The sequence below is a fragment of the Cannabis sativa genome, chromosome 5 (assembly GCF_029168945.1).
Source record: "Cannabis sativa cultivar Pink pepper isolate KNU-18-1 chromosome 5, ASM2916894v1, whole genome shotgun sequence".
Classification (NCBI taxonomy): domain Eukaryota; kingdom Viridiplantae; phylum Streptophyta; class Magnoliopsida; order Rosales; family Cannabaceae; genus Cannabis; species Cannabis sativa.
In genome coordinates this window covers 74,626,639-74,653,392 of record NC_083605.1, presented here as the reverse complement: position 1 = coordinate 74,653,392, position 26,754 = coordinate 74,626,639, and the positions used below count along the sequence as shown (strand labels likewise).

At 32.9% G+C, this 26,754-nt stretch overlaps 5 protein-coding genes across 5 annotated transcripts; 4 read left to right on the top strand and 1 right to left on the bottom strand.

Moving 5' to 3' along the window:
• The first annotated feature begins 2,696 nt into the window (after positions 1–2,696).
• LOC115716163 (V-type proton ATPase subunit E) lies at positions 2,697–5,434 on the top strand. The gene is made up of 6 exons (XM_030644909.2): positions 2,697–2,960; positions 3,065–3,165; positions 3,959–4,115; positions 4,279–4,475; positions 4,665–4,764; positions 5,133–5,434. The coding sequence occupies exons 1-6, from the start codon at positions 2,859–2,861 to the stop codon at positions 5,166–5,168; spliced, it is 693 nt and encodes a 230-aa protein (XP_030500769.1). The 5' UTR covers positions 2,697–2,858; the 3' UTR covers positions 5,169–5,434.
• A 4,624-nt stretch (positions 5,435–10,058) lies between these two features.
• LOC115716152 (6-phosphogluconate dehydrogenase, decarboxylating 3, chloroplastic) lies at positions 10,059–11,971 on the top strand. The gene has a single exon (XM_030644891.2). It carries the CDS (start codon positions 10,308–10,310, stop codon positions 11,796–11,798), a length of 1,491 nt encoding a protein of 496 aa, XP_030500751.1. The 5' UTR covers positions 10,059–10,307; the 3' UTR covers positions 11,799–11,971.
• A 3,825-nt stretch (positions 11,972–15,796) lies between these two features.
• On the top strand, positions 15,797–19,943 carry LOC133038517 (uncharacterized). The gene is made up of 2 exons (XM_061116686.1): positions 15,797–16,681; positions 16,845–19,943. The coding sequence occupies exons 1-2, from the start codon at positions 15,797–15,799 to the stop codon at positions 19,941–19,943; spliced, it is 3,984 nt and encodes a 1,327-aa protein (XP_060972669.1).
• A 1,046-nt stretch (positions 19,944–20,989) lies between these two features.
• On the top strand, positions 20,990–23,574 carry LOC115716142 (pentatricopeptide repeat-containing protein At4g30700). Its single transcript, XM_030644880.2, has one exon. The coding sequence runs from the start codon at positions 21,093–21,095 to the stop codon at positions 23,442–23,444; it is 2,352 nt and encodes a 783-aa protein (XP_030500740.2). The 5' UTR covers positions 20,990–21,092; the 3' UTR covers positions 23,445–23,574.
• Positions 23,575–23,598: 24 nt separating this feature from the next.
• LOC115716159 (uncharacterized) lies at positions 23,599–24,640 on the bottom strand. Its single transcript, XM_030644902.2, has one exon. The coding sequence runs from the start codon at positions 24,638–24,640 to the stop codon at positions 23,759–23,761; it is 882 nt and encodes a 293-aa protein (XP_030500762.1). The 3' UTR covers positions 23,599–23,758.
• Between the last annotated feature and the right edge of the window lie 2,114 nt (positions 24,641–26,754).

Here is a 26,754-nt window from a genome sequence, read left to right as displayed (position 1 = left end):
AATATTGTCATTTATCATATTTATTAATTGAACCATACAAAGTATCATAATTAACAAATATGCCCCTATAAACTCTTTCTTTACAATTTTGCCCTTACTTAGTGAAAAATTCACAAATAGACATAGTCTAATTGAGAATTATAATTGATTAATCAAAACCAATTACATGAGTCTTACAAGCAATATTATCTCAACTAGTGGGGGGACCATGGGTCTATATAACCGAGCTTCCAATAAGTAGATCAAGAATTTAGCACTAAAATTCACTAACTTATTAATTCTTCGTTGAATCCACGCATAGAACTTAGAATTGCACTCTCAGTTATATAGAATGCTCTATATGTTCCACCATATAGACACATCATTAGTTATCCATTGTTATAATCCTAATGTGATCAATGATCCTCTATATGAATGATCTACACTGTAAAGGGATTAAATTACCGTTACACCCTACAATGTATTTATTCCTTAAAACACTTGACCCCGTATAAATGATATTTCAGCTAATGTGAAATGAGTACTCCACCATTTATGTTCGTTTGGTCAAGCTCGAAGGAGATCATCCTTTGCTTACTATTCGCCAGATAGAAGCTATAGATTCCATGTTTATGATAGCGTTCCCACTCAATTGCACTACCGTGTTCCCAAAAAGTACGTATCACCCTGACCAAAAGGTAGGCTTAACTAACAATTCAAGGAACACGAATAGCCTTTCAAGATTGAGCCTAATCATAACAGGATTAAGATCATTTGATCTAGGATCAACTAGGCGATATTGACTTGAATAGATATTACGGTAAGTTTAATAAATCTAAGTCAAAGTTCAATATCGGTCCCTTCCGATGCATACTCCATGCATCCAACCTGAGCTTTACTTTAACCAATGTTCTGGAAAGAACATAGCACTTCTCCAAATGCAAGTAAACTCTTGTTGTAGATTATCATATCAGTAAAACCCTGTGTCTGATAAATCTAGGAAACTTTATTCACATAGTCATGTTTACTTTCCAATGTGTTGACGGCACAATAAACAGGATCAAGTATGTGAAAAGGGTTTCAGATGAATTTATACATTATGTACATATAATCATGAAATAAATCATGTGAACCATGCAACATTAAATGTTATTTCTGATCTATATTAATAAGTAAATCTGATTATATTGAAATGAGTTTTATTTAGGGCATAAAACCCAACACTCAGTTGATTGAAGAATAACCTTTTTGTTCATGCCTAAGTAGAAACCAACTGCATCAACATTGTTATTGCTATTTATAGTTTTATTGAAATGTTTTCTACCTTCGGTATTGTTATCTATGATTGTAGAGAATTCCTTGCTTCTCTTAGGAATATTTTCATTTGTTATGTTAAGCAGTCAATAAACATAGTCGCTCATTGACTTGTTAGAGCAATCTATTATCTCCCTGACTGCATTATTAGAGAGTAATTTTTCATCTAATTTGTTGTCTTTGTTGGCTACTGATTGTCTCCATTAAATATTAATAAAAAAGAAATACTCGTTATTTGATACATAGTGATAATTTAGATTCTATGAGCCTGTTTGGCTTTACAGTTTAAAAACTGTTTTTTGTTTTTTAAAATTAAAAACAGATTTTAAAAACTATTAGGAGTCGTTTGGCAAAAATTTTTAAAAGCTCTTTTTTAAAAATTGAGTTTTAAAAAACTAGAAAACAGAAAACATAAAAAATGTTGTTTTCAATTTTCAAAAATAATTTTTTTTGTCTAACATATTATATTTTATATTTTGCTCACATACTCGGATCCTAGACCCGAACCTAAACCCGAATAGGTTAGTGTCATGGTATGGTGCTAAAATATTGATTTTTTTCGTAAGAAAAAATCTAAAAACAATTTTTAAAAATTTGTGCCAAACACCATTAAATTTTTAAAATGACAAAAAACTGTTTTCTATTCTCACTTTTAAAAACACAATTTTAAAAACTCAAAACTGAAAACACAACTAAACAAGCTCTATATTTTTTAATATAATTTTCGTCAAATTAAAATTTAATAATAAATGACTTAAAGGTATTATTACACCACTTATTATAATTTTGCATCTGTTTATGCTAGATACTAACTTCAATTTGGTTATATTAAAAAACCAAATTATTAAAAATTAACTTCTTTTGGTTGGGAGGAATGAAAATATAGGAATAGGAATGAGAATGGGAATGAGAATAGGAATGGAATGGAATAAAATTTAAAATGGATAAAAAAAATTGATAAAAAAATAATTAAATTTTTTTTCTTGTTACATTGGAATGGTCATTCCTTCCTTTTTAAAATGGAATAGTCATTCCACCAAAATGGTGGAAAGAGCATTCCATTGGAATGTCATTCCAATACTTTAAAATGCAACCAAACAAAGGAATGGAATGAAAATTATTTCTTTTCCATTCCATTCCATTTTATTACCTCCAACCAAACGTCACCTTAGTCTATTCTATACTATCTAAAAAACACAAAGTCTAAGGTCAAATGAGTAAATTAAATTTGATGATATATATTTGTAATTTTTTAAAAAATTAAGGACGATTTCTCAATTAGCCAAAACTTAAAAAGAATATCTGTGTTATTTTTCAATAAGATAAGAATATATTTATTTTCTTTAAATATTTTTTTAAAAAAGATAATAATAATAATAATAATAATAATAATAAACTGGTGATGTGTTACGTTGTGAAAGTATTTATATTTATAAGGTAAAGCCCTTCTGTAATTTTTGTCTCTCTCTCAATAATCGTGGTCGAGAGAAGTTTCGCTCTCACTCTCATAACAATCCCCTTTGCTCTCTCCGATCTTCTCCGATTCGAATCCATCGCCGATCAAGATGAACGACGCAGATGTCTCCAAGCAGATCCAGCAGATGGTCAGATTCATTCGCCAGGAGGCGGAGGAGAAGGCCAACGAGATCTCAGTCTCCGCTGAAGAGGTACTTTACTTTTCCTCGTAGTTACGGATTTTTCTTTCAATTTTTTTCAATCTGATGAGTTTATTGCTTTGAATTGATTTTTATGTGTTTTTTTTTTGTGTCAGGAATTCAACATTGAGAAATTGCAGTTAGTTGAGGCTGAGAAGAAGAAGATCAGACAGGAGTATGAACGGAAGGAGAAGCAGGTTGATGTTCGGAAGAAGATGTAAGATTTTTACTTGAATTTTGTTTTGTAGTTGAAGTGGTTTTGAAATTGAATGTAAGAGTCAGGTTTGGGATTAGTGTTGAAAAGCTGTGAATTGAAAGATCTGATCGGTTCGTACTTGAATCGGAGGGTATAATCTTGTTGATTTTCTTTGAATTGTTATAGGATTTTTCTTGTAGATTTTGATTAGGGATATCTGTTGCTTATCAGTGAAATTCAGATTCAGAAAGAGTAAGCTGCAAATTTTGAACACTGTTTGGGGAATTGAAACAATGGGTTTGTTGAAAACAGTGTAGTGACGTTAATACACTGTTTGGGAAAAAAGTTTTATTTTGTTTTCGGCTACTGTATTCACTCTTGTTTGCTGTGTTATTTATTTGTTGAGTTGATGCACTAGTAAACAAATGATCAATCTCCAGCAGTGTTCAATTTGTGTGGTGGAGTTAGATTAATTTGGGATACTCTCAATAAGCAACGTGGATGAAGGCTTGTGTAGGTGCACTGATTGTAACTTTTCATGAATGTGCCATGGAACTTTTCTTTTTTCTTCTTTTGGGGATCCACGAGCTGAATGTTATTTTTTCTTTCAATTTTGGTCTTTTCTTCTCCCTATGAGTCAAAGTCTTTCTTGTAATTTTACTCAATTCCTTTTGTTATAATGATAGGATCCAAGTTAGAATCTGGATGTAGAAATATAAGAAAGTGGGCCCTCTTTTTGCTTTACCTTGCTTTATTGTAGAAGCTATGTAGATGTGGAGAAATACTAAACTTTTTTCTTTATGGTCTGCTGCAGTGAGTACTCCATGCAACTCAATGCTTCTCGAATCAAGGTCCTTCAAGCTCAAGATGATGTTGTTAATTCCATGAAGGATGTAGCCTCTAAGGAGCTTCTGAATGTCAGCCGAGATCACCATGTCTATAAGAAGCTTCTGAAAGGTCTTATTGTTCAGGTCAGTAAAGCTATCTTTCTATGCAGATACAATTTTTTTACCCCATTATTTGTATCTAGTTGCAGGTTGATATAAATTTTATGAACAATTGATAAGGGCTAATGGAATTTAGGATTATCTGCAGCCTTTCATAATACTGAAATCTTTTGAGTTTCTTTTGCAGAGTTTGCTCAGGTTGAAGGAGCCTGCTGTGTTGTTGCGTTGTCGTGAAGCTGATCTTAGTCTGGTTGAGTCAGTAATTGACTCAGCTGCACAGGAGTATGCAGAGAAAGATAATGTTAGTCCACCAGAGATTCTAGTTGACCACAAAGTCTATCTTCCACCTGCTCCTACTCATAATCAATCCCATGGTCTTTCCTGGTAATCTATCCTTTCCGAGATTCTTATATTCTCCTATATGAATGCAGCTGTTTTTTAAGCCATCACCCGAGTACAAGATTCAAGTTGTGTTGCTGTTATTTATTGTTATGTTTTCGATCAGTTTCTTTTTGTGAGACTTTCTTATACAAGTACAGCCTGCTAATTGATATTCTTTTGGTTTTGCTGCAGTTCTGGAGGTGTGGTGCTGGCTTCCCGAGATGGAAAGATTGTATTTGAGAACACCCTTGATGCAAGATTGGATGTTGTATTCCGTAAAAAGCTTCCAGAGGTAATTTTACGCAACAACAAAACATATTATATATCTTTTTAATATATGTTTGTTTGCTTTCCTGTCTTTAGTAAAAGGTGCAAAAGAATACATAAAACAGATAATAGAACAATTCATTGATGTTCAATAGTGGAAACCTAAATAAGGAAATGGAAAATAGTAGGAAAAACTAACAAAATTATCATAGGAAAGTGATAGATTTCCAGTCCTTAGCTTTTAATTTCTCTTGCTTATGTTACCATGGTTGAACTTTCATGCTTAGGTATGATATATCATGTACCGAGTGTGAACTCAGAGAGAGTGAGATGTTTGTTTTGTAATAAAAATCGAGCCAAGTTAAGTTTCTTGTTTACTTTTTTTTCCTTCAGATCCGCAAGCTGCTCTGCGGTCAGATTGCTGCATAATGGGATGGAGTTTGTTTTGCATGTTGATCGAAGAATATTTAAGATCGAAAACTTGGTTGTGAACCGACCATGCGGTGTATTTTTTTATTTAAATTACCTATCTGTGGTATTCCGATTTTTATTGACTCTGAATAACTTATTTGCCAATTAGGTTTGTATCTTGGTTTGGCTCTCTGTCATAATATCGTCTGCGTTTATACTCATTCTTAGTACTGATGATATAAATAAAAATTTGCCAGCTTGAGAATTAGCATTTTGCTGTGAAATTTGAAGTTCATTATATTTTAGAATAACCAACAAACTTAAATATAACATTATGGCTATATGATATGATGTTTGGTTGCTTAAATAACCATTTAATAACTTTTAGGCTCTTAGAATGACATATTTTTGTGATTTTGGTAAAGAACCAATATATTGGTTAAGGAATTTCTACTACTTTAAAATGCAAGTTATCAATATTTTGCTAATCTAACTGAACAGAAGATGGAATCATGAATGTTAGGGTGTTCACGGATTGATTTAGTCTGAATTTTCAATTTTTTTAAACCAAATCATGATAACGGTGTTTTAAAACCAATTAAATGATCAAATCAGATAAATCAACCACTCAAAAATGGATTAGTTTGGTTCAAAATAGAGTTTGTCTTTTGTAGTTATTTTTTTTATTTTTTTTTACAATAATTGTTCATTTTTTTATCATATTTTTTACTTTTAATAAGTTTATAATACATAAATAACAATAAAAAAAATTATTATCATAATAATATTAAGTCAATATCAATATTCTAACTATAACTAAAGTTGTTTTCAAATATCAACATTTTGTCAAAAAATTATATATAAATAATTATAATGATTGATTTGGTTTTGATTGCTACCGAGATTTTAAAAATCGTGACCGAACCAGAGAATTTGAGCGCTTCGGATTGACCAAATCATTCACTCCAGCTTCATTTGGTTCATCTCAAATGATTTGATCCAACTTCATTAGTACACTTAAGAAAAACTACTACTCTAAGACCATCTTTAATGGGAGATGTAAAAATTATGCTATATTTGGCACAAAAAATAATTTTGTGGTAAATTTACACCAAATTTTAGATTTGTGCTCCAATGCACAATTGTAAAACTAAAATTTTGATGTAAAATTTAATATCTAATTAATATTTTATTAAAAATATAAAATCTAATAACTTTATTATCAATTTTATTATTATTTTAATATGTAAGAGAATAAAAAAAATAATATTAATGTTTCATAATTTAATGTGATAGTTAAATATACTAATAAAATAATAGAAATGACATAAATGTAAATGAAAAAATAGTGCATTTAATATGGTGTAAATTTTACATCATAACAAATGTTGTGCCAAATTTAGCACAAAATTTGCTATGTGCTAAATTTAACACATGCTAAAAGTTATGTTAAATTTGACACAAGATATAACATTGTGTCAAATTTAGCCTACAATAAATGCTACTTTTTTATTTGAATGTTATAATACCATTAATTATTATGATTCATTTACTTTTATTAAACTTTATATTTTTTATTTACCATATTACCATTATTTAAATAATCAAATAATTAAAAAAAATAATATTTTTTTGTATATTCTCAATAAAATACTAAATGACCATTAATTTAAGGCTAATTTGGATTTTTGCCTCTTGAACTTTGACATGTACCAAATCATCCCCCTGAACTTTTAAGGTTGTTAAAAATACCCCCTAAACTATTGAGATTGTTAGATTTAAGGACTTTTGTTTAAGTTCATTCAATTTTATTATTTCAGTGATTGTTTATGTACTAAACCATGCTCCCCAGACTTTGATATCTACAAAATCGTGTTCATGTACTAAATTATGACGCCTGAACTTTCATCCATATTAGACTTTTTCACTAAAATTGGAAAAAAGTTTTTAAATCCAACAATCTTAATAGTTCAGGGGACATTTTTAACGACCTTAAAAGTTCAGGGGGCATGATTTGGTACATGTCAAAGTTCAGGGGGCAAAAATTCTAATTAGCCTTAATTTAATTAATTATTTTTTTTTTCTTATTTTACATTTTGTATATTGGAATACAATTGTAAATAGTAGGTCAAATATAACACAAATTTATTTTTTGTGTCAAGTTTAGTACAAATTAGAGCACAATTATAAATAATGAAGTCAAATAAATCATAAATTTATTTTGCTGTATTAAATTTATTATAAATTTTATATTTTCTATTAGAGATAGTCTAATGCTTGTGTGGAAGGAAACAATATCTTTTGTTGCTCCTCCTGCCTTATTGGATGGCCTGCCAATTTCTTTGTAGTATTAGTTTCTTTCTTTTTTTTTTTTTTTTTTGCTGAAAGTTGTAGAATTTGACATTGTTTCTTGTTAAAAGTTTTTCAATAAGTAAAAAAAAGCCATTTTTTTTGCATATATGATAAAATATAGGGGTCAATCTAACACCAAGCAATAATAGTCAAAGTGTAAACCATAAACTCTTTTGCCATTGAGGTTAGAGTATAAAAAGCAAAAAGAGATCCAAAAGTAATTAGAAATTCAAACTAAGCACAAAAGGGTAGTGCAAACAAATTGATTAAATATTGTAATATTTTTATAATTAAAGATGACCTATTGGCCTTTTGTAAAAAAAGAAACAAAAAATGGACCGAATCCTATTAATCTAGAGTTAATAAACCACCAAACTCTATGATTGGTTCAATATTTTTGGACAACTAATAGGGACAAATAGTTGAGCACTATAATTATTATACACCATATACTTAATTTTATTTATTTTTAACAAAACCCTACATACTTTATTGGTATATATGAAAATTGATTTTGATTTCACTTATTTACATTTAAATTAATGAATTATGTGAAATTTGTTAGTTAATTAGACCAATGATAATATACTTGTGGGAGGTTGAGAATTATTATGTCTTAGTATCTATCACCAATATAAGTTAGTTAGTATATTGATGTAATTTTACATATTTTAATTTAATAATTGTTATAAAAAATTATTAACAATATCTCAAATCTCCTAATAATAATATTGGATTGAATTGGTATCTTGCTCAAACTAATAATAATATTTCCCTTGATAAGGAAAAAAGAATTAAATGGAAATTATAGGAGGTACCTTTGAAAAATAAGTGTATTGAACATTCATTTATATTTTCGACATTTGAGTATTATAATTTTATTATATATACACAGTAAATATTTAGGATATTCTTTAAACTTTTGGAGAAATTTAAAATAATTTTTCATATTAAAATAAAATTTAAATAGTCCGTATTATATACACATATGAAACATACCATTAAAACTTTATATTTTGTATGGTAAATTATTCAAAAATATGTAGAATATACATCAAGCAATTTTATGCAATAAAGGTATTTTTCTTTACTTTAGTCAAAGATTCAAATCTTACCACATATCTTCATGAGATCTTGATGAGAAGGATTATATTTGATCTTTTGGGAGGTTAGCTTGTCGTGACAATATCATCTTTATTATGAAGGGAACCCTCGAAGTGCATATCGATGACCAAATTAAGAGAGAATGAAGTATAAAGTCTCAATATTATCTAAGTTATCAAAGGGATAGAGAAAGAATCTGCATCACACAATTTTTTTTTTCAAGCAAACAAAAATACACTCATATCCTTGCCTAGGTTGATCAGACTTGTATAATCAAAGATATTTTTTACTTATTGTAATTATTTTAATAATATTTTTTTTATGTATTGTTTTAGGATTGATAATAGTGTGGCCCATAATTTAGCGAAGTCAACACTGTCTTTGAATGATCATTATATTTGGTTTCCTTATCACTTTGATTGTATTGCTGCTGCTGTTTTACAAACAAATTCTTATGATTAATGATATTGTCTGACACTCTTTTTCCTCTTAAAGTTTCTCCCGTTGAATTTACTCTTGAGGCTTTAATTAGGCTATTTTTTCTATAATAAAAAATAATTTTAAAAAATTGTTTACGATTCTTATAAAAATACATAAGTAACAAAAAAAAATTTTATCGTAAAAATAAGGGAAATTTTATTTACACCCCAAAATTTTCTAAAGGCACCCCATTTTAATAATTTTTATTTTATATAAAATTTATATCTTTAATTGTACTAAATTTTTTTAACTTTTTTTTTTCCAATTCATATTCTTAAAAAATATACCTATCAAACAAAAATAAATTATATTTTAAATATTATGAGAAAAAAATTAAAATAAAAAATTATATAAAATTTTCTTAGAAAAAATTAAAAAAATATATACATGAGTTAGAAAAAATTATGAATAAAATCAAAATAAGTATTGAAATTAACATAAAATAGTGTGAGAAAAAAATTTTAAAAAAATATTAAGAGTAATTTTTAAAAATTATTTAAGTTTATATATTTTTTTTTAATAATAGGTGTATTTATCATTTTGTGGGGTGTAAATAGAACTCCTCAAAATTTAAGGATGTTTTTACAATGCACCCCTTAAAAGATATGCCAATGTACTTCGAATCTGTTTCAACATTTGAGAGAATTTTTCACGCTAATTTTATGGTTTTCTACTTTATAGTTATTTAAGACATTTTTTTAAATTTTGAGTAAAAAATATTTAACCGAAAACATAATTCAAACACTTTGTTGCACGCGAGACTCTTTTATTTTTTTGAATTTCTTAAAGATGTCCTAAATAAATACAATCAAAAAATTAAAATAATTTTTTTTGTAAATATCGAAATAAATAGAAATTCTTGGATGAATTTATTTTATGGTTGTAGAATTTTTTAAAATTTAATTAATTGTGAAAGTGTAACCGATAATTAAACTTTTATATCTTCACCTCAAATTTCCCAAAAAATAATTAATAATATTATTTTGTTGTGAGTAAGTTGGTTTTGATTTTGGTTTGTGTAAAAAAGAGAGAAGACTGTCCTTTCAGTCCCTCGACGAGTCCGCCACTCTTCGCCTATAATCTCCCCAAAGGACAAGAACTCCTCTTCCTTATATCTAAATCTCCCAAAGCTTCAAACTTTACACCCACCCACATACCCACCTACCTTCCTTCTTCTTCTTCTTCCTTCCTCATCCACCAAACCCATCTCCATTTTCATCCATGGAAGCTTCAACAGCCCTTTCACGCATAGGCTTAGCAGGTCTAGCAGTCATGGGTCAGAACTTGGCTCTCAACATCGCTGACAAAGGTTTCCCAATCTCAGTCTACAATCGTACAACTTCCAAAGTCGATGAAACCATCGATCGTGCTCATCAAGAAGGTAATCTCCCACTCTTGGGTCAGTACAATCCTCGTGATTTTGTTCTTTCAATTCAAAGACCTAGATCTGTTATTATTCTTGTTAAGGCTGGTGCTCCTGTGGACCAGACTATAGCTGCTTTGTCTGACCATATGGAGCCTGGGGATGCTATAATTGATGGTGGTAATGAGTGGTATGAGAATACTGAGAGGAGAATTAAAGAGGTGAATGAAAAAGGGATTCTTTATCTTGGTATGGGGGTTTCAGGTGGTGAAGAGGGAGCTCGTAATGGACCTTCTCTTATGCCTGGTGGGTCTCATCAGGCTTATTTGAATGTTCAAGATATTCTTCATAAGGTTGCAGCTCAAGTTGAGGATGGTCCTTGTGTTACATATATTGGTGAAGGTGGTTCTGGTAATTTTGTTAAAATGGTTCATAATGGGATTGAGTATGGTGACATGCAATTGATTTCTGAGGCTTATGATGTGTTGAAGAATGTTGGGGGTTTGTCAAATTCTGAACTTGCTGAGATTTTTGCTGAGTGGAATAGAGGTGAGCTTGAGAGTTTTCTTGTTGAGATTACTGCTGATATTTTTAAGGTTAAGGATGATGGAGGTGATGGTGAATTGGTTGATAAGATTTTGGATAAGACTGGTATGAAAGGTACTGGAAAATGGACTGTTCAACAGGCTGCTGAGTTGTCTGTGGCTGCTCCTACAATTGCTGCTTCTTTGGATTGTAGGTATTTGAGTGGGTTGAAGGAGGAGAGAGAGAATGCTGCTAAGGCTTTGAAAGAAGCTGGTTTGAAAGAGGAAACTGGGTCTGTTGTTATGACTGGTGTTGATAAGAAGAGGCTTATTGATGATGTTAGGCAAGCTTTGTATGCTTCTAAGATTTGTAGTTATGCTCAAGGGATGAATTTGTTGAGGGCTAAGAGTAATGAGAAAGGTTGGAATTTGAACATGGGAGAGTTAGCTAGGATTTGGAAAGGTGGTTGTATCATAAGGGCTGTGTTTTTGGATAGGATTAAGCAGGCTTATGTGAGGAATCCTAATCTTGCTAGCTTAGTTGTTGACCCGGATTTCGCTAGAGAGATGGTTCAGCGCCAAGCTGCGTGGAGGAGAGTTGTTGGGTTGGCTATATCGGCTGGCATTAGCACTCCTGGAATGTGTGCTAGTCTTTCCTATTTCGATACCTACAGGCGTTCCAGGCTTCCTGCGAATCTTGTTCAGGCTCAGAGAGACTTGTTTGGTGCTCATACCTACGAGCGAATTGATCGACCGGGTGCATTCCATACCGAGTGGACAAAGCTTGCTAGAAAGACTGATGCTGGTGTTGGGGCTTTTAACTAAGTTTTCCATGTAATTTGGCTAGTTGTTGTCTGTCTCTATTTCGATTCGGCATTTGTTATGTTGGAAAATGAATTTGAGTTGTATCTGTTTTAGGCATAGCATAGCTATCATTGTTAGCCTTGAAATTTCCTTATTTTCTTCAATCTTAATAAGAAGTGCATGCCTTTCAATGAGCCAAAGGTTTCCCTTATTTTTTCTTAACTTTTTTGTTTGATCCAAACTTTCTGTTTTCAATGGATTTTATGATGTTGGTATAAGAATTGGAGTGAAGTACAAGGGACTAAGTTTCTTGTAGTGTCCAAAAGACTAGTTCATTCTTCTATATATTATATATATATATATATTCAAATACAAGGACATTTGTAATGACAGCTCAACATGAAATTTCTAACAAACATTTTGTATGAATTAGCCGTTTGAAAGGTCTGAACCTGGTTTTATTGGGTGTGGTCTTCTGATTAATGTCTTTATGGGCCCGTTTGGTACGCAGGATTGGATTGGATTAGACAGGTTAATTTGTCCAATCCAGTGTTTGGGCATGTTAGAAGTTTAGATAATTAATCCAGCTAACCTCATCTGTTTAGGATTATTTATCCCTTCCAGTATGGTGGGATAAATAATTCAATCCAGTACTGCGTACCAAACGGGCCTTATATGTATGTACATAACATTAACAGAAGCAATCCAATGAGATTATTGGATTAACATGAAAGAAGGAATGGACCAATCCAAATGAGATTATTTGTTGTTATTGTGGTTGAATTTTGAATATCTTTTGTTTGGTTAAATGCATTCCCTTTCTGATATTTAATATGATTCACGAAGAGTCAAAAACTATAAAATCAGTAAAAAAAAACATATTATTTCATCAATTTTAAAATGGTTTTTTTTTTTATTTAAAAAGAATGGACGTTGATTTCATTAAAAATTGAGAATATTTATTTTTTCGAAAGTCAAGAATGAGCAATGCTATTTGGCATTTCTAAAATCTAAAATATAATAAGAATAAAAGAATGAGAAATTAAAATAAAATAAAAAACTAGTTAAGATATCTAACTTAATGATTTAAATATGCAATATATAATATTTATAACACTAACTAATCTAAAAAAAAAAATTAAGGTCACAAGCTAATTGATTTTTTATTTTTATTTTGTTATTAAAGACACAAAATAATAATAATTTATTTTATTTTGTTATTAGTTATGTGGAAAAATAATATTTTTTAATAAATATCAAATAATTTAATGTAACTAATCCAAAATAATCAATTTAATTTGGTATTTTTGTGTTAGGTTGGATTGAATTTGATTTATTGTGCGGATTGGATTAAATTCAAAATATAATATTCACACTTAATGTGGATCTAATGCACTATGAGCAAAATAATGCCAATTGAATTGGATAAATAAGAGCTAATATTTAATTGCACTAATAATAATAGGCAGCTTAAGTGATGTGTTTTTATAATATTTCTCTTAAAGTATGTTTGAAAGTTCAATTTTAATAAGAAATACATATAATTAGAGCATCTCCAACTACATTCTTTATTGTTTAACTAAATTTTAGTTAAAATAGCTAAAAAGTTAAAATAGGAGTCATTCTTTTTACTCATTCTCTAATCATGCTACCTATTTCAGTTAGTGTTTGATTATTTTAATAATATTTTATAATTTAAATTTATCAAATATAAATTAATTTAATAAAATAATGAAAAATTAATAATGCTTTTGATTATAATACTATTAAAAATTTAGTAAAAAAGTAGGGAGCTCCTTACATTTAGAGTACTCGCTATAATTTTTTTTAAGCTCACTCTCTATTTTAGCTAAGGAATATGTTTAGAGAGCATGATTGAAGATGCTCTAAAGAAATAATAATAATAAAAAAAGACATCAAATTTTTTTTCTAAATTAAGAGCGTCTTTGATAACACTTTTATGTTTTTAATTTTTTAATCATAAAAATAAAAATAAAATTTGTGTTTAAAAAATAAAAATTTGTTCTATAACCACTTTTGTTTTTTAATTTTAAAAATAGAAATAAAAATGTGTTCTATAACTTTCATTTTGGGGTTGGAATTTAAAATATTGATTAAATAAAAACTATTTAAAAAATGTTGAAGAGAGCGTCTGCCCATGTTGTGCTCTTTGGCAGTTACTATGTCCTTAATGGTTCTAACTAGTTTTTGTCAATCTCAACTACCTTATAGCAGTTTCCTTCAAACTTTCCTCAATTAACTGCATTTTTTCTGCAATTTTCTGCAGTATTTTGTCTTCAGTTTCCCCCGCATTCCCTTTCATCTAATTCTGGTTTTAGTTTGTCTGCTACTTTCACTGCTTCTGTCGTGTTTGTCCCCTTTGTTTACTCAATGGACCCCGTCAAGGACAAAATGAAATCACCACTCAACCTTATAGAGGAAGAGCAGTCAGTTTTCGAGTTTGATTTTGGTGAACCTTTCTCTTCCAGCCTTGATTGCCATCACGTTCTCTATGCCCGAATCCTGACAACAAAAAAAGTGTGGTTATCTACCCTCCAAAGGCAGATGGCTGAGCATTGGGATGGTAGATTCCCTGTCAAGATTTCCGAAGATGATGGCATGTTTATGCTAACTTTTGGCTGTGAAGGTGACAAGCAGAGAGTTTTGGAGAAGGAACCTTTCCACTTTCAGAATCACCATATCATTTTATACTCACCAAACTTTGGTGAGAATGTTTCCTCATCAAAGCTTACCCGTACACCCTTCTGGGTGCAAGTGTATAGGTTACCCTTCATGAGCAAAACTAAAGGTCTGGCTGTTGCACTTGGAAACTTAATTGGAGAATACATTGACGTTTTTGAGGATTCGCTTTTTGAAGGTTGGGGCCCTTTTCTCCGTATCAGAGTCAAAATTGATGTCACCAAGCCATTACTTCGGGGCCGCATGATTGCTCTATCACAAGTTCGGGATAAATTCTGGGTTGAGTTTCGTTACGAAAGGTTGCCTGAATATTGCATGGAATGTGGGAGAATTGGCCATCCTTACAATAAATGCATCACTTTCCTTGAGAAGCTTGACAGAGGAGAAGAACCAGAACTTGAATATAGGCCTACCATCAAAGGCTCTCCCTTACCTACTTCGGGCTACGATAGATACAGAACCGACTTCGCCAAGGGAAACGCTTGGCCTTTGCTCACTCGATTAGCTAGAACATCTATTACTGCTGCTGTCCCCTCTCTGAGTAGGCAGTCACAACCTCAGCCAACAATTCTATACCAAGGTGAAACTTCTCACCAAGTGCCGGCTGGGACACAAGCAACACAGGCTCATGGTTTCTTTTCATCAACACGAACATCTGTAGGAGTTTCTATGTCTGCCCCCTTGCACACTACACCAGCAACATCATCAACAAATATTTCCTCTGCAAATGTGACAACTCACTTGCAACAATCATGGTCCAACCATTCAAAAGATGTTGAGAATCAATTTGTGCCTTCTACTGGTGTGACACCTACCACACAAAGCACTGCAGCAGTCCCAAAACTCTCGCTGAATACTCAACTACCTGCCCAACCAACAATTTCCAAGGGCAAATCAATTTTACTATCAGCCTCTTATGATGATTTGTCTGATATTTACACTCCTCCAACAGGCCCTTTTAATAGTCCTAATATAGTGGCTACTTATCCACCTCAACCATTTACTGATTCACAAAACTACATCAGTAATTTCAATGCTCCAATTGGTACTATTGCAGCATCACCATCTGTCATTGTATCCACCAAAGCAGCCACTTATGGGAAAGAAAATTGCTCACCAAACCGAAGCTCAAAGAGACAATTTGACCGGGGATCATTGCGTGATACTCTTAAAAGATGCAGGGGTCTGCACCAACCAAGTTTCTCCCCTTCTTTGTCTGCTGGGGAAGACCAAAACCAGACAATTTCCAATTCTGATATGGATTTTTCTGGTTCACTAGACAATGCTGCGGAGGCTGATACTCAGCCCCGCAATCAACCATGAAAATCCTTAGTTGGAATGTGCGAGGTTTGGGGAAACCAAGTGCATTTCGTCACCTTCGTTTGCTTGTCAAAGAGCAATCCCCACATGTACTTTTTCTTATGGAAACTAAGTTAGGACCCAATGTCATTTCTAGATTTCGTAATGTTTTACATTTTAATAATGGACTTGAAGTCCCTAGAGTAGGATTAGGAGGTGGTTTGTTGTTACTTTGGAAAGATGATATTGATGTATCTATTTTAAATTATAATACTAATGTGATTGATTGTTATATTGCTTCTCCCAACCAACCAAGATGGCATTTTACTGCATTTTATGGAGCTCCTTGCACTCAACTTCGTTCTCAAACTTGGACTCTATTAGAAAGACTTAAAGATGTCTCACCACTATCTCCTTGGCTTGTTATCGGAGACTTTAATGAGATCCTTTCTAATGACAATAAAGTTGGAGGTGCACCACGTAATGAAGCTCAAATGGAACAATTTCGGAAAGCGCTTGATTGCTGTCGTTTAAATGAGGTTCCTTTTGAGGGTGACCCGTACACATGGATTAAAGGCAGGCGCACAGTGAACACAGTAAAAGAGAGGCTGGATTGGTGCTTTGTTAATGACTGCTGGAACTCTCACTTTTCACCAATTGTTACTAGACATCTTGACTACTATACATCTGACCATAGAGCTATTGTTGTCAATGTTAGTCTTAAAAATTCAGATCAGCAGCCACAACAGCGTCGCACCAGGTTCAGGTTTGAACAAATGTGGCTTCAAAATGAAGAGGTTGCCAACATTATACAGCAGCAATGGACATCCCCAGTAGCCGGTTCTGCCATAGACAAGTTCCTGCATAATATTGCAGCTTGTACATCATCGCTCCAACAATGGCATGTATCTACATTTGGCAACATGAAGGAAAAAAATCTCCACTGCTCAGAAGAATGTCACACGGCTGAATAATCAACAAGCACGATCACCGACTTTAATAGATGATATAAAAAAATCTGAAAGCATCTTGCATGAATTATTGGAACAAGAAGAGCAATATTGGCAGCAACGGTCGCGTGTTGATTGGCTGCAAAGTGGTGATCAGAACACTAAGTTTTTTCACGCCCATGCTTCCTCACGTAAAGCTGCTAATAGGATTCACTTTCTCTTGGATAGCAATGGCGCCAAGACTACTTCAAATGAGGGAATATCTAACATAATCACTGAATTTTTTGACAATCTCTTCACTGCTACATCAGTAAACCCGACTGCTATAGCACAATTCACATCTGCCATTCCCACTACAATCACACCTGCAATCAACCACTCTCTCACGGCCCCTTTTACTGAAATGGAGGTAACTACTGCTTTAAAAACCATGAGCCCTGATAAAAGCCCAGGTAGTGATGGTATGTCTGCAATGTTCTATCAAAATTACTGGCACATTGTTGGTTCTTCGGTTACAGATGTGGTGTTGGGGGTCCTTAATCATGGTCTGGACATGGATTCAATTAATAAAGCGATCATCACCCTTGTTCCAAAAGTCAGCTCACCAAATACCATAGCTGATTTTCGCCCAATTAGTCTGTGCAATGTCATATACAAGATCATTTCCAAGATGATTGTGTTGCGATTCAAAGAAGCACTTCCCCTAGTCATATCAGAAACTCAAAGCGCATTTCTTTCCAATCGATTAATTACTGATAATGTGCTTGTTGCCTTCGAGCTTGTTCACAATATTCAACATCAAAAACGGGGTAAAAAAGGTTTCTCTGCGCTTAAATTAGACACGAGTAAGGCTTTTGACCGAGTGGAATGGGATTACTTACGGGCTGTCATGGACAAAATGGGCTTTGCAAAGTCATGGACTGACTTAATTTTTAAATGTCTATCATCTTCAAGTCTCACCTTTGCACTCAATGGAGACACTACGGGACTTGTGAGGCCTACTAGGGGGCTGCGCCAAGGAGATCCATTATCTCCCTATTTGTTCTTAATTTGCTCAGGGAGACTATCGAGATTGTTACAACATGAAGAAGCAATTGGCAACTTACAAGGACTCCGTATTACCAGACAAGCACCTTCAATTTCTCACCTCCTCTTCGCTGATGACAGTCTACTATTTTGTGAAGCTACCAACACTTCTGCATTGGCAATTCAGAGAGCACTTGACATATATCATAAAGCTTCGGGCCAAATGCTAAATCCTCACAAATCAGTAATGTCTTTCTCTCCAAACACTCCTATGGCAGCGCAATTATTTTTTCAGCAAACCCTTAGCATGCCCATTAGTGAGTGCCATGAAAGATACCTTGAGCTACCTTCTTACTCTGGCCGCGACAAGAAAGTTCTATTCAGCCACATCAAAGAACGTATTTGGAAGTTGATGCATGCTTGGAATGAAAAATTGTTTTCAGTTGGTGGTAAAGAGGTTCTATTGAAGGTTGTGGTTCAATCTATACCAACTTATGCGATGAGTTGTTTTCGCTTAACCAAAACTTTTTGTCAACAACTTGAAAGCATGATGGCTAATTTTTGGTGGGGTTCAAACAAAGATGGCTCTAAAATACATTGGAAAAGATGGAATTTACTTTGCAAGTCTAAGTTTGAAGGAGGAATGGAGTTTCGTTCCTTTATCCATTACAATCAAGCGCTACTTGCAAGTCAAGCTTGGAGAATCCTCGACATGCCCAACTCCTTACTAAGCAGACTTCTCAAGAGCCGATACTTTCCTCACAACTCTTTTTTGGAAGCGAGACTGGGTTCCCCATCACTCACATGGCAAAGCATCCATTGGGGACGTGAGCTACTCGCTAAAGGACTTCGATATAAAGTAGGGAATGGCTTTCACATTCAGAGTGGTCTTGACAAGTGGATTCCGGGCCATACGGAGTTTCGTCCAATCACCTACACGGGTTCCCCATCCCAGCCGGTTGCGTGTTTCATTACAGATCAAAGAGAATGGAACCTTGATGCTCTTCACAACTATTTTGGCCAGATGGATATCGATAAAATTGTCTCCATTCCATTGAGTTTCTTTCCTATGGTAGACCGTCTAATATGGCACCACACAACATCGGGTGAGTACACTGTGAAGTCTGGTTTTCACTTGGCTGCTACCTTGGACGAGCAACAAAATTCATCCACTTCAGATTTACATAATTCTTGGTGGAAAACTTTTTGGCACTTATCCCTCCCATCCAAGATCAAAATTTTTGCATGGAAGGTTATGCATAATGTTCTTCCAACTGCAGCAGCATTACATAGACGGAAGGTACTTGACTCGGCTGCCTGTTCGATGTGCTCTTGTGCTTGGGAGTCCATTGGGCATGCACTCTTTAGCTGCCCTCATGCAAAGGCTGTATGGAACCATACTGGTTTTGTAATGGACTATCCGAAAGCGCAACAAATGTTTAATGGTGATTACATTTTCTACCTTTCTACTCTACATTCACAAAGGGATTTTGAGCTAATCATTTGCAACTTATGGGCCATATGGTCGAGTAGAAACAGATCTTTACATGGCAGTTCAAGACCTGATGGGAAACAAACTGCTACATTTGCTAAAGATTATGTAGAAAAATTCAGACTTTCGTCCACTAGAAAACACACAAATCATGCTCCTTCAATTGCTGGAAACACAGCTTCTTCAGCTACCACTTCGAACAATCTCCAAGAGGTTCGTTGGCAGCCACCTGATGCCACTGGTTTTAAGCTTAATATCGACGCTGCTGTAAACTCAGCCACAAAAACGCTGGGTGTAGGAGCCATTGTTCGGGACCATTATGGACAAGTCATTGCTGTACTTTCTAAACCAACACAAGGTTGTTTCCGTTCAGACGAAATGGAAGCAAAAGCGCTATTTCATAGCCTCAATTGGGCGTTGCAGCAACAACTTCATATCACCAATATAAAGACCGATGCCCTTAGAGTTTTTCATGCTCTAACTACCACATCTACTGATCTATCTTGTTTTTCCGATTTAATATTGGATGTTCGTTGTCTTTTATCCTTTTTTCTTGAAGCACGTATCTCTCATGTTAAGAGAAACGCTAACCATGCTGCACATGGTCTAGCTAAACATGCTTTAGCGTTGGATCAAGACATTTGTTGGATAGGGGAAATACCCGATCCTATTTCATCTATTGTTGTAATTGACTGTTGATTTATAATAATAGTGATCTTTTCTCAAGAAAAAAAAAAAACTGTTTAAAAAATTTTAAAAGTAATATTTTTTTTATTTTAAATTATCAATAAAAAAATTAAAAAGTGAAAATAATTTTATAAAATATGTTTTTGAAAAATATTTTTATTTTTTTACCAAAAAAACAGAAAATTAATATTTCAAAAAAGAAAAAAACAAAAAAACAAAAAATTAATTAATAAACGTGATAATGTGAGAGTGAGAAATATTCAAACGTGATAAGTATATAAACAATTTAACTTAAAATGCAGAAATTTACATGAGAAAAATGAATCTTAAATAAACCTGATCTCGAAAAGGCTCTGGAATCCGATAGTTGTGGCTATGGATTTGAGTCCCTGGCCATGCATCTATGCCTTCAAGAAAATAAATGTAAAAACAGTAAGGGTTGCAGTAGTTTTGATGTATCATCTTTTTCTTTGTGAAGGAAAATTTAGCATGCTAATCTTTGCACCGAAATAATACTTTTTCTTTTCTTCTTTCACTTTCAAATTTACAAAAGCAAGGATCAAATATAACTTACAAAAACCGAAGAACGTTTTGTTGATTAAAACGAAGAACAGAGACAAATTCTAACAGTAGCCTTACAAAAAATTAATAACTAAAAAACTGTTTGGCATCATAACTAAAAAACTGTTTTTTGTTTTTAAAAACAAAAAATTGTTTTTTGAAAACAATTTGACTTGTTTGGCCTTGTTTTTTAAAAATAGTTTTCAGAAAACAAAGTTACAAAAAACAAGAATTTCGAAAACAACAAAATGTTGTTTTCTGTTTTAAAAACCAATTCACTTTTGGTCAATATTGTTTTTTAAAAACACTAACCAAACATGACTTGTTTTTAAAAACTTCAAAAACTATTTTTTGTTCTTATTTTTTAAAACAATTTTTTGAAAACAAAAAACAGAAAACAATACCAAACATGCTAAAATATTATGAAACGGGAACATATATTTTTTTTTTTTTTCCAATATCAAATATTTATAAATATGAAATTTCTTTTTGAAACATATGTAGTGAAAATAAAAACCCAACTTTTTATTTGAATAATGTTAGTGTAAATATGTGAACATAATTAATAAAAAACGTTTCTTGAATTAGGAGAATAACCAGATGATCGCCGGCGCCGGCCCGGGGAGCAGAAATTTCTTCGTCGGCCTACTCAAAACCGCTACTTCTCTCTCTCACCTCACCCAAATCCACGCTCAAGTCGTTATCCATGGCCTCCAATACGACCTCGCCATTGTCACCAAACTCACTCACAGACTCTCTGACTTCAAAGCCATTCGCAAGGCAAGAAGCCTCTTTCTCACCATTCCTAACCCGGACTTGTTCCTCTTCAACGTCCTCGTAAAGGGTTTCTCCAACAATGAATCTCCTTTGTCTTCCATATCTCTTTATACCCATTTGAGGAACAAAACGATTCTCACTCCTGATGAGTTTACTTACGCCTTCGCTATTTCAGCGGCTTCTGGTTTTAAGGATGCTAAGTATGGGATTCTGTTACATGCTCATTCTATCATTGATGGGTTTGCTTCGAATTTGTTTGTTGGGTCAGCTTTGGTTGATATGTATTCGAAGTTTTTACAGTTTGAGTTAGCACAGAAGGTGTTTGATGAAATGTCTGTGAGGGATACTGTTTTGTGGAACACAATGATTTCTGGGTTAGCTAAGAATTGTTGTTATTTCGATTCTGTAAGGCTTTTTGTTGATATGGTTTCTAGTGGTACACCATTTGATTCTAGAACCTTGGCAGTGGTTCTTCCAGCTGTGGCTGAACTTCATGAGTTGCAAGTTGGGATGGGAATTCAGTGTTTGGCTATGAAGGTTGGGTTGGATAGTGATGTTTATGTGCTTACAGGATTAGTTTCTTTGTATTCAAAATGTGGAGAGATTGATAGAGCAAGGTTGTTGTTTGGGAAGATTAGTCATCCTGATTTGATATGTTATAATGCTATGATTGCAGCTTATACTAGCAATAATGATACAGAGTCCTCATTGAAGCTTTTCAAGGAATTACTTGCATTTGGGGAGAAAGTAAATCCAAGTACAGTTGTGGGTCTGATTCCTGTATCTTCTGCCTTTGGTCATTTGCAACTTACTAACTCTATACAAGATTTTTGTTTGAAGTTTGGTATTCTTTCAGACCCTTCTGTTTCAACTGCATTAACCACTGTTTATTGTAGACTCAATGAAATAGAATCTGCAAGAAAACTTTTTGAGGAATCACCAGAAAAGAGTTTGGCATCTTGGAATGCTATGATCTCAGGTTATACTCAAAATGGACTCACAGAGATGGCAATATCTCTTTTCAAGGAAATGATATCTGTGCTAAGTCCAAATCCTATTACCATTACAAGTATTCTTTCAGCTTGTGCTCAACTTGGTATCCTAAGTCTTGGAAAATGGGTTCATGGCTTAATTAAGAGCAAAAATCTTGAGTCTAACATATTTGTGAAAACTGCTCTTGTTGACATGTATGCCAAGTGTGGAAGCATTGTGGAAGCTCGGGAATTATTCGACTTGATTAAACAGAAAAATGTTGTTACTTGGAACGCGATGATATCCGGATATGGCCTCCATGGACATGGTCATGAAGCACTTGAGCTTTTTAATGAGATGTTGCATTGTGGGGTTGCCCCAACTGGGGTTACCTTTCTATCAATCTTGTATGCTTGCAGCCATGCTGGTTTGGTGAAAGAAGGAGATAATATATTTAAGTCCATGGTTCGTGATCATGGTTTCGAGCCCTTAGCTGAGCACTATGCGTGCATGGTTGACATTCTTGGAAGAGCTGGACAAGTTGATCAAGCCTTGGAATTTATAAGGAAAATGCCAGTTGATCCAGGGGTTGTTGTTTGGGGTTCTTTGCTTGGTGCTTGTATGACTCATAAAAACCATAGTATAGCACGTTTAGCTTCTGAAAAGCTATTTGAATTGGACCCTGGAAATACAGGATATTATGTCTTACTCTCTAACATATACTCAGCTGACAGGAATTTTCCAAAGGCTGCCATGGTAAGACAAGTTGTCAAAAATAGGAAACTAGAAAAGGTTCCAGGGTGCACTCTGATTGAGATTGGTGAGGACACTCATGTATTTACAGCTAGTGACCGAAGTCATCCTAGAACGATGGAAATCTACGCAATGTTAGATAAGTTAGCGGGAAAGATGAGGGAGGCTGGATTTCATACAGAGACTACTACTGCTTTGCATGATGTGGAGGAAGAAGAGAAGGAGCTAATGGTGAAGGTTCACAGTGAGAAACTGGCCATTGCTTTCGGTCTTATTGCTACTGAACCTGGAACCGAAATAAGGATCATTAAGAATCTCAGGGTTTGTTTAGATTGCCATAATGCAACTAAACTAATATCGAAGATCACCGGTAGAGTTATTGTGGTTAGAGATGCTAATAGATTTCATCATTTTAAGGACGGCTTGTGTTCTTGTGGAGACTATTGGTGAAGAAAATTCTTTGCAAGTTAAGGTATGCATTGTCCTACTATTTATATGGTAACATTAATTGTTCACAATAATTTTGATAGACAAAAATTGATGAAATCAGATGTTACCTTTCTCTTTATACATAAACAAATTTACATAACTTCTATTCTATCAATTGAAAACCAAAGAACTTGTATATAATGTATTTCTCAGTGTTACAATACCATGATTAAAGTCATTACTTTTGTTTGGTAAAATCACCTTTTGTTGGTCACTCACTTCAAATTAAAAACAGCAAATGAAAAGGATGATATTGAAGAAAAATAGTAAAGAAATCATGTGAAACAACCATTCTCAAGAACAGGTTGTGTTCTTGTTACTGCAGCAGAAGGCATTTTGCTCTGACCAACCCATCTACTTGTAAGAACCAAATCTTCATCAGCTTGTTTTTCCATTATCTGAATCTTCTTTGTTCTTAAAAACCTCATAGAGAAAATCCCACCAAAACCAACCAAAACCAGAACAATAAATCCAAGAATGGAGCCAATCAACCACCAATGCCATACAATCTTCTTTCTTTGTACCCTGCTGTTGTTTTCTGGAATAACAACTGAAAAATGACCCTGCTCTCTGGATAGACACTCACCGAAATAACTCATCTCACTAAGATAAAAGCTTCCATTAGCTGCAAATGTAACACATTTTGTTTCGGGTTTTGTGCTCTCTGCGAGTGTCAAGTTTCGAAAATGAATCGAAATAGGCTTCCCCATAGTAGTTAGACTGACTTTAGTGAAGCTATTGGCACTTGGATTTGATGCATCGAAAGCCATGAAACCAACAACCGAAGTGATTAAAGAGTAACCTGGTACTTTATAGTAATGAGAAGACCAATTTTTCATGTCATGATAAACCAAAGCAAGTCTTCTTACATGAGGCAAAGAGATTGTTCTTGAAGGTATACTAAAGTAGCTAAAATTAGCTCCATTATACCACAATCCCCGGCTTCTTATCTTCAAAATCGACACTTCTATACCCGATAAATTGGCTGGCGGGATAGTTTTGTACAAGACACCAGTGTGAGGCTTGTGTCTGACAAGCGCCTTCGAAGTAAAATCTTGAAGTAAAGCATCTAAAGAAGCTGTTGCAGACTTGTTAAAACAATTTACCAAGGGAAAACAAACAGATAAGAAGAGCAAAACAAAGATGTTTAATTTCATCTTGGCTTGGAATTTGGATCCTTCTTAAGACACAAAGTGAAAAACTTGATCTTTTTAAGCATTGGAAAAAAGGAAAAAGAAGAAAGAAAAAAACAGTACAATTATGATAATAAAAGAAAAGTGTAAATAATAAATATGTTTGAAATTGTTTGAATGATGTGTTTTGAATAAAGATAGTGAGCTGTGAGCATGGTATGAAAAGGGTCCCATATAAAGAGACCAAACTAGTAACTAATAAGACACTATCTTTCTTTATCAAAATTTCACTTTGAATTTAATTTAGAGAAGAAGCAATCTTTTCTTTTTTCTTCTTCTTTTAATATTGGCCCATATTAAGGGTACTTACCATTATTGGCGCTAATTGCTCTTTAATCAAAATGTAGACATTTTTGAGGTGTGAAATCATGATTCATGGTTGACTAGACTGATCTCTTTCTATTCATGATAATAATGTTGATGAATGCAAATACTATAGGGACTTTTTAGTAATTTGAAAGTAGTGTGAGAGCCTATAAATATATAAATATATAATTGGGTAGTCATTAAAATATTGATTGAGAAAATAGAATTTAGATTAAATTAGGAGATTGACAAAGTCTCTAAATCTCTAAATACATTCTTCGAGATTGTCAAATTGTCAATTTCTAAAATTTATAATTGAACTGAAGTTCTATTTTCTTAATCCATATTCATTAATGATTATCTAATTACATATTTATAGGCTCTTATACTACTTTCAAATTACTAAAAGGTCCTTATAGTATTTTCATTGTTTTCTTTAAACTATAGTTTCTTTTTATGTTAACCTAACCATAGTTGAGTTTCAACTTTTGATTCTTACTTTTAAGAGACCAGTTCTATCTTTCTTATTGTAATTATAATCAATTATGGTTCCCAAAAAGAAAGGAAATGAAGATGTTATTGTAACCAACGGCTATATGAGAAGCCTCATGTTTTAAAGTGAAATGAATAAGAAGCATCTTTCCCATAAAGAACAAAAGTGTACTAAGCAATTTGACTATAATTTATATGAGAATCTTTTAACTCCAACTTTTACCTCCTTATGTTTTGCAAATCTCATAACTTTTTTTCCTTTTTCTTTTGCAGAAATAAATCTCATAGCTTGTTTGAATTTTGAAAGGTTTTATCTAATAATTATTACACAATTAATTTCTCTAACAAATTAGGTTCTTCGTTATCTCTTTTGATAACTAGGATTTTGACAATTAACATTACAAATTTCCTTAGAAGATTACTTTTGATACTAATTTTGGGGCATTGGAATTTCGGGGTGTTGAATTGGAAATGTGGAATGCTATCACTTGTCTACATTTATCTATATGTTTATGTTTTAAGTTACCGTTTAGTTTATGTAACTCCCTTATTTATTTAAAATAAAATACTATAAATAAACTGGCGTGAAAGTACTAATGTTGTCTTTATTTAAAAAAAGAATAGTTTAAATAATAAATTGAAGTTTAAATTTATTAGAGTGGATATTTATTAAAAATTATTATTATTATTATTATTATTATTATTATTATAATAATAATAATAATAATTTGAATAGATAATTAGTCAGATTTTTAATTTTAAATTTAAATCTATTATACAGTTGGTATATATGCGTATATTATACGATATATTTTTTTTCTTTTCAAAATCCTAACAACCATATATCTATCGTATCTATCTTTTATCTAAAAGTATCACCTTCTTTATGTCACCAAATAGATAGTTCTAATCCTAAAAGCTTTGGAGTCAACAATCAGCCACTCGTATCTGAACACCAGTATTTTATGTCTTCTGAACTGAGCAACTTGAAATCTTGAAGTAATTTATTTGGGTATTAACGATAATATAAACTAAATTCGTAATTGTGTTTTTATTTTCGTTTTCAGAGAATAGCCTTTCATAAAACTATCATATCTCTCTCCTTATATGTCCGTTTGCAGTGATCTAGGTACCATTTTAAAGATAATTTAATGATATATTTTGTGAAGATACTTTTCCCTAATTCTGATTATTTCAATGTCAAAAAATTCATATTTTCATGCTGGCTGTCGAATTACAGTTTTTCCAGATTTCCTTCCGATATTGCCTCAGTAAAAGTA

Coding starts and splice junctions, on each gene's coding strand:
- LOC115716142 (XM_030644880.2), top strand. CDS start 21,093: ATGATCGCCGGCGCCGGCCCGGGGAGCAGAAATTTCTTCGTCGGCCTA.
- LOC133038517 (XM_061116686.1), top strand. CDS start 15,797: ATGAAAATCCTTAGTTGGAATGTGCGAGGTTTGGGGAAACCAAGTGCA. Junction 16,682..16,844: donor CATCGCTCCAACAATGGCAT/GTATCTACATTT, acceptor CAATATTGGCAG/CAACGGTCGCGTGTTGATTG.
- LOC115716163 (XM_030644909.2), top strand. CDS start 2,859: ATGAACGACGCAGATGTCTCCAAGCAGATCCAGCAGATGGTCAGATTC. Junction 3,166..3,958: donor GTTGATGTTCGGAAGAAGAT/GTAAGATTTTTA, acceptor GGTCTGCTGCAG/TGAGTACTCCATGCAACTCA. Junction 4,116..4,278: donor TGAAAGGTCTTATTGTTCAG/GTCAGTAAAGCT, acceptor TTTCTTTTGCAG/AGTTTGCTCAGGTTGAAGGA.
- LOC115716152 (XM_030644891.2), top strand. CDS start 10,308: ATGGAAGCTTCAACAGCCCTTTCACGCATAGGCTTAGCAGGTCTAGCA.
- LOC115716159 (XM_030644902.2), bottom strand. CDS start 24,640: ATGAAATTAAACATCTTTGTTTTGCTCTTCTTATCTGTTTGTTTTCCC.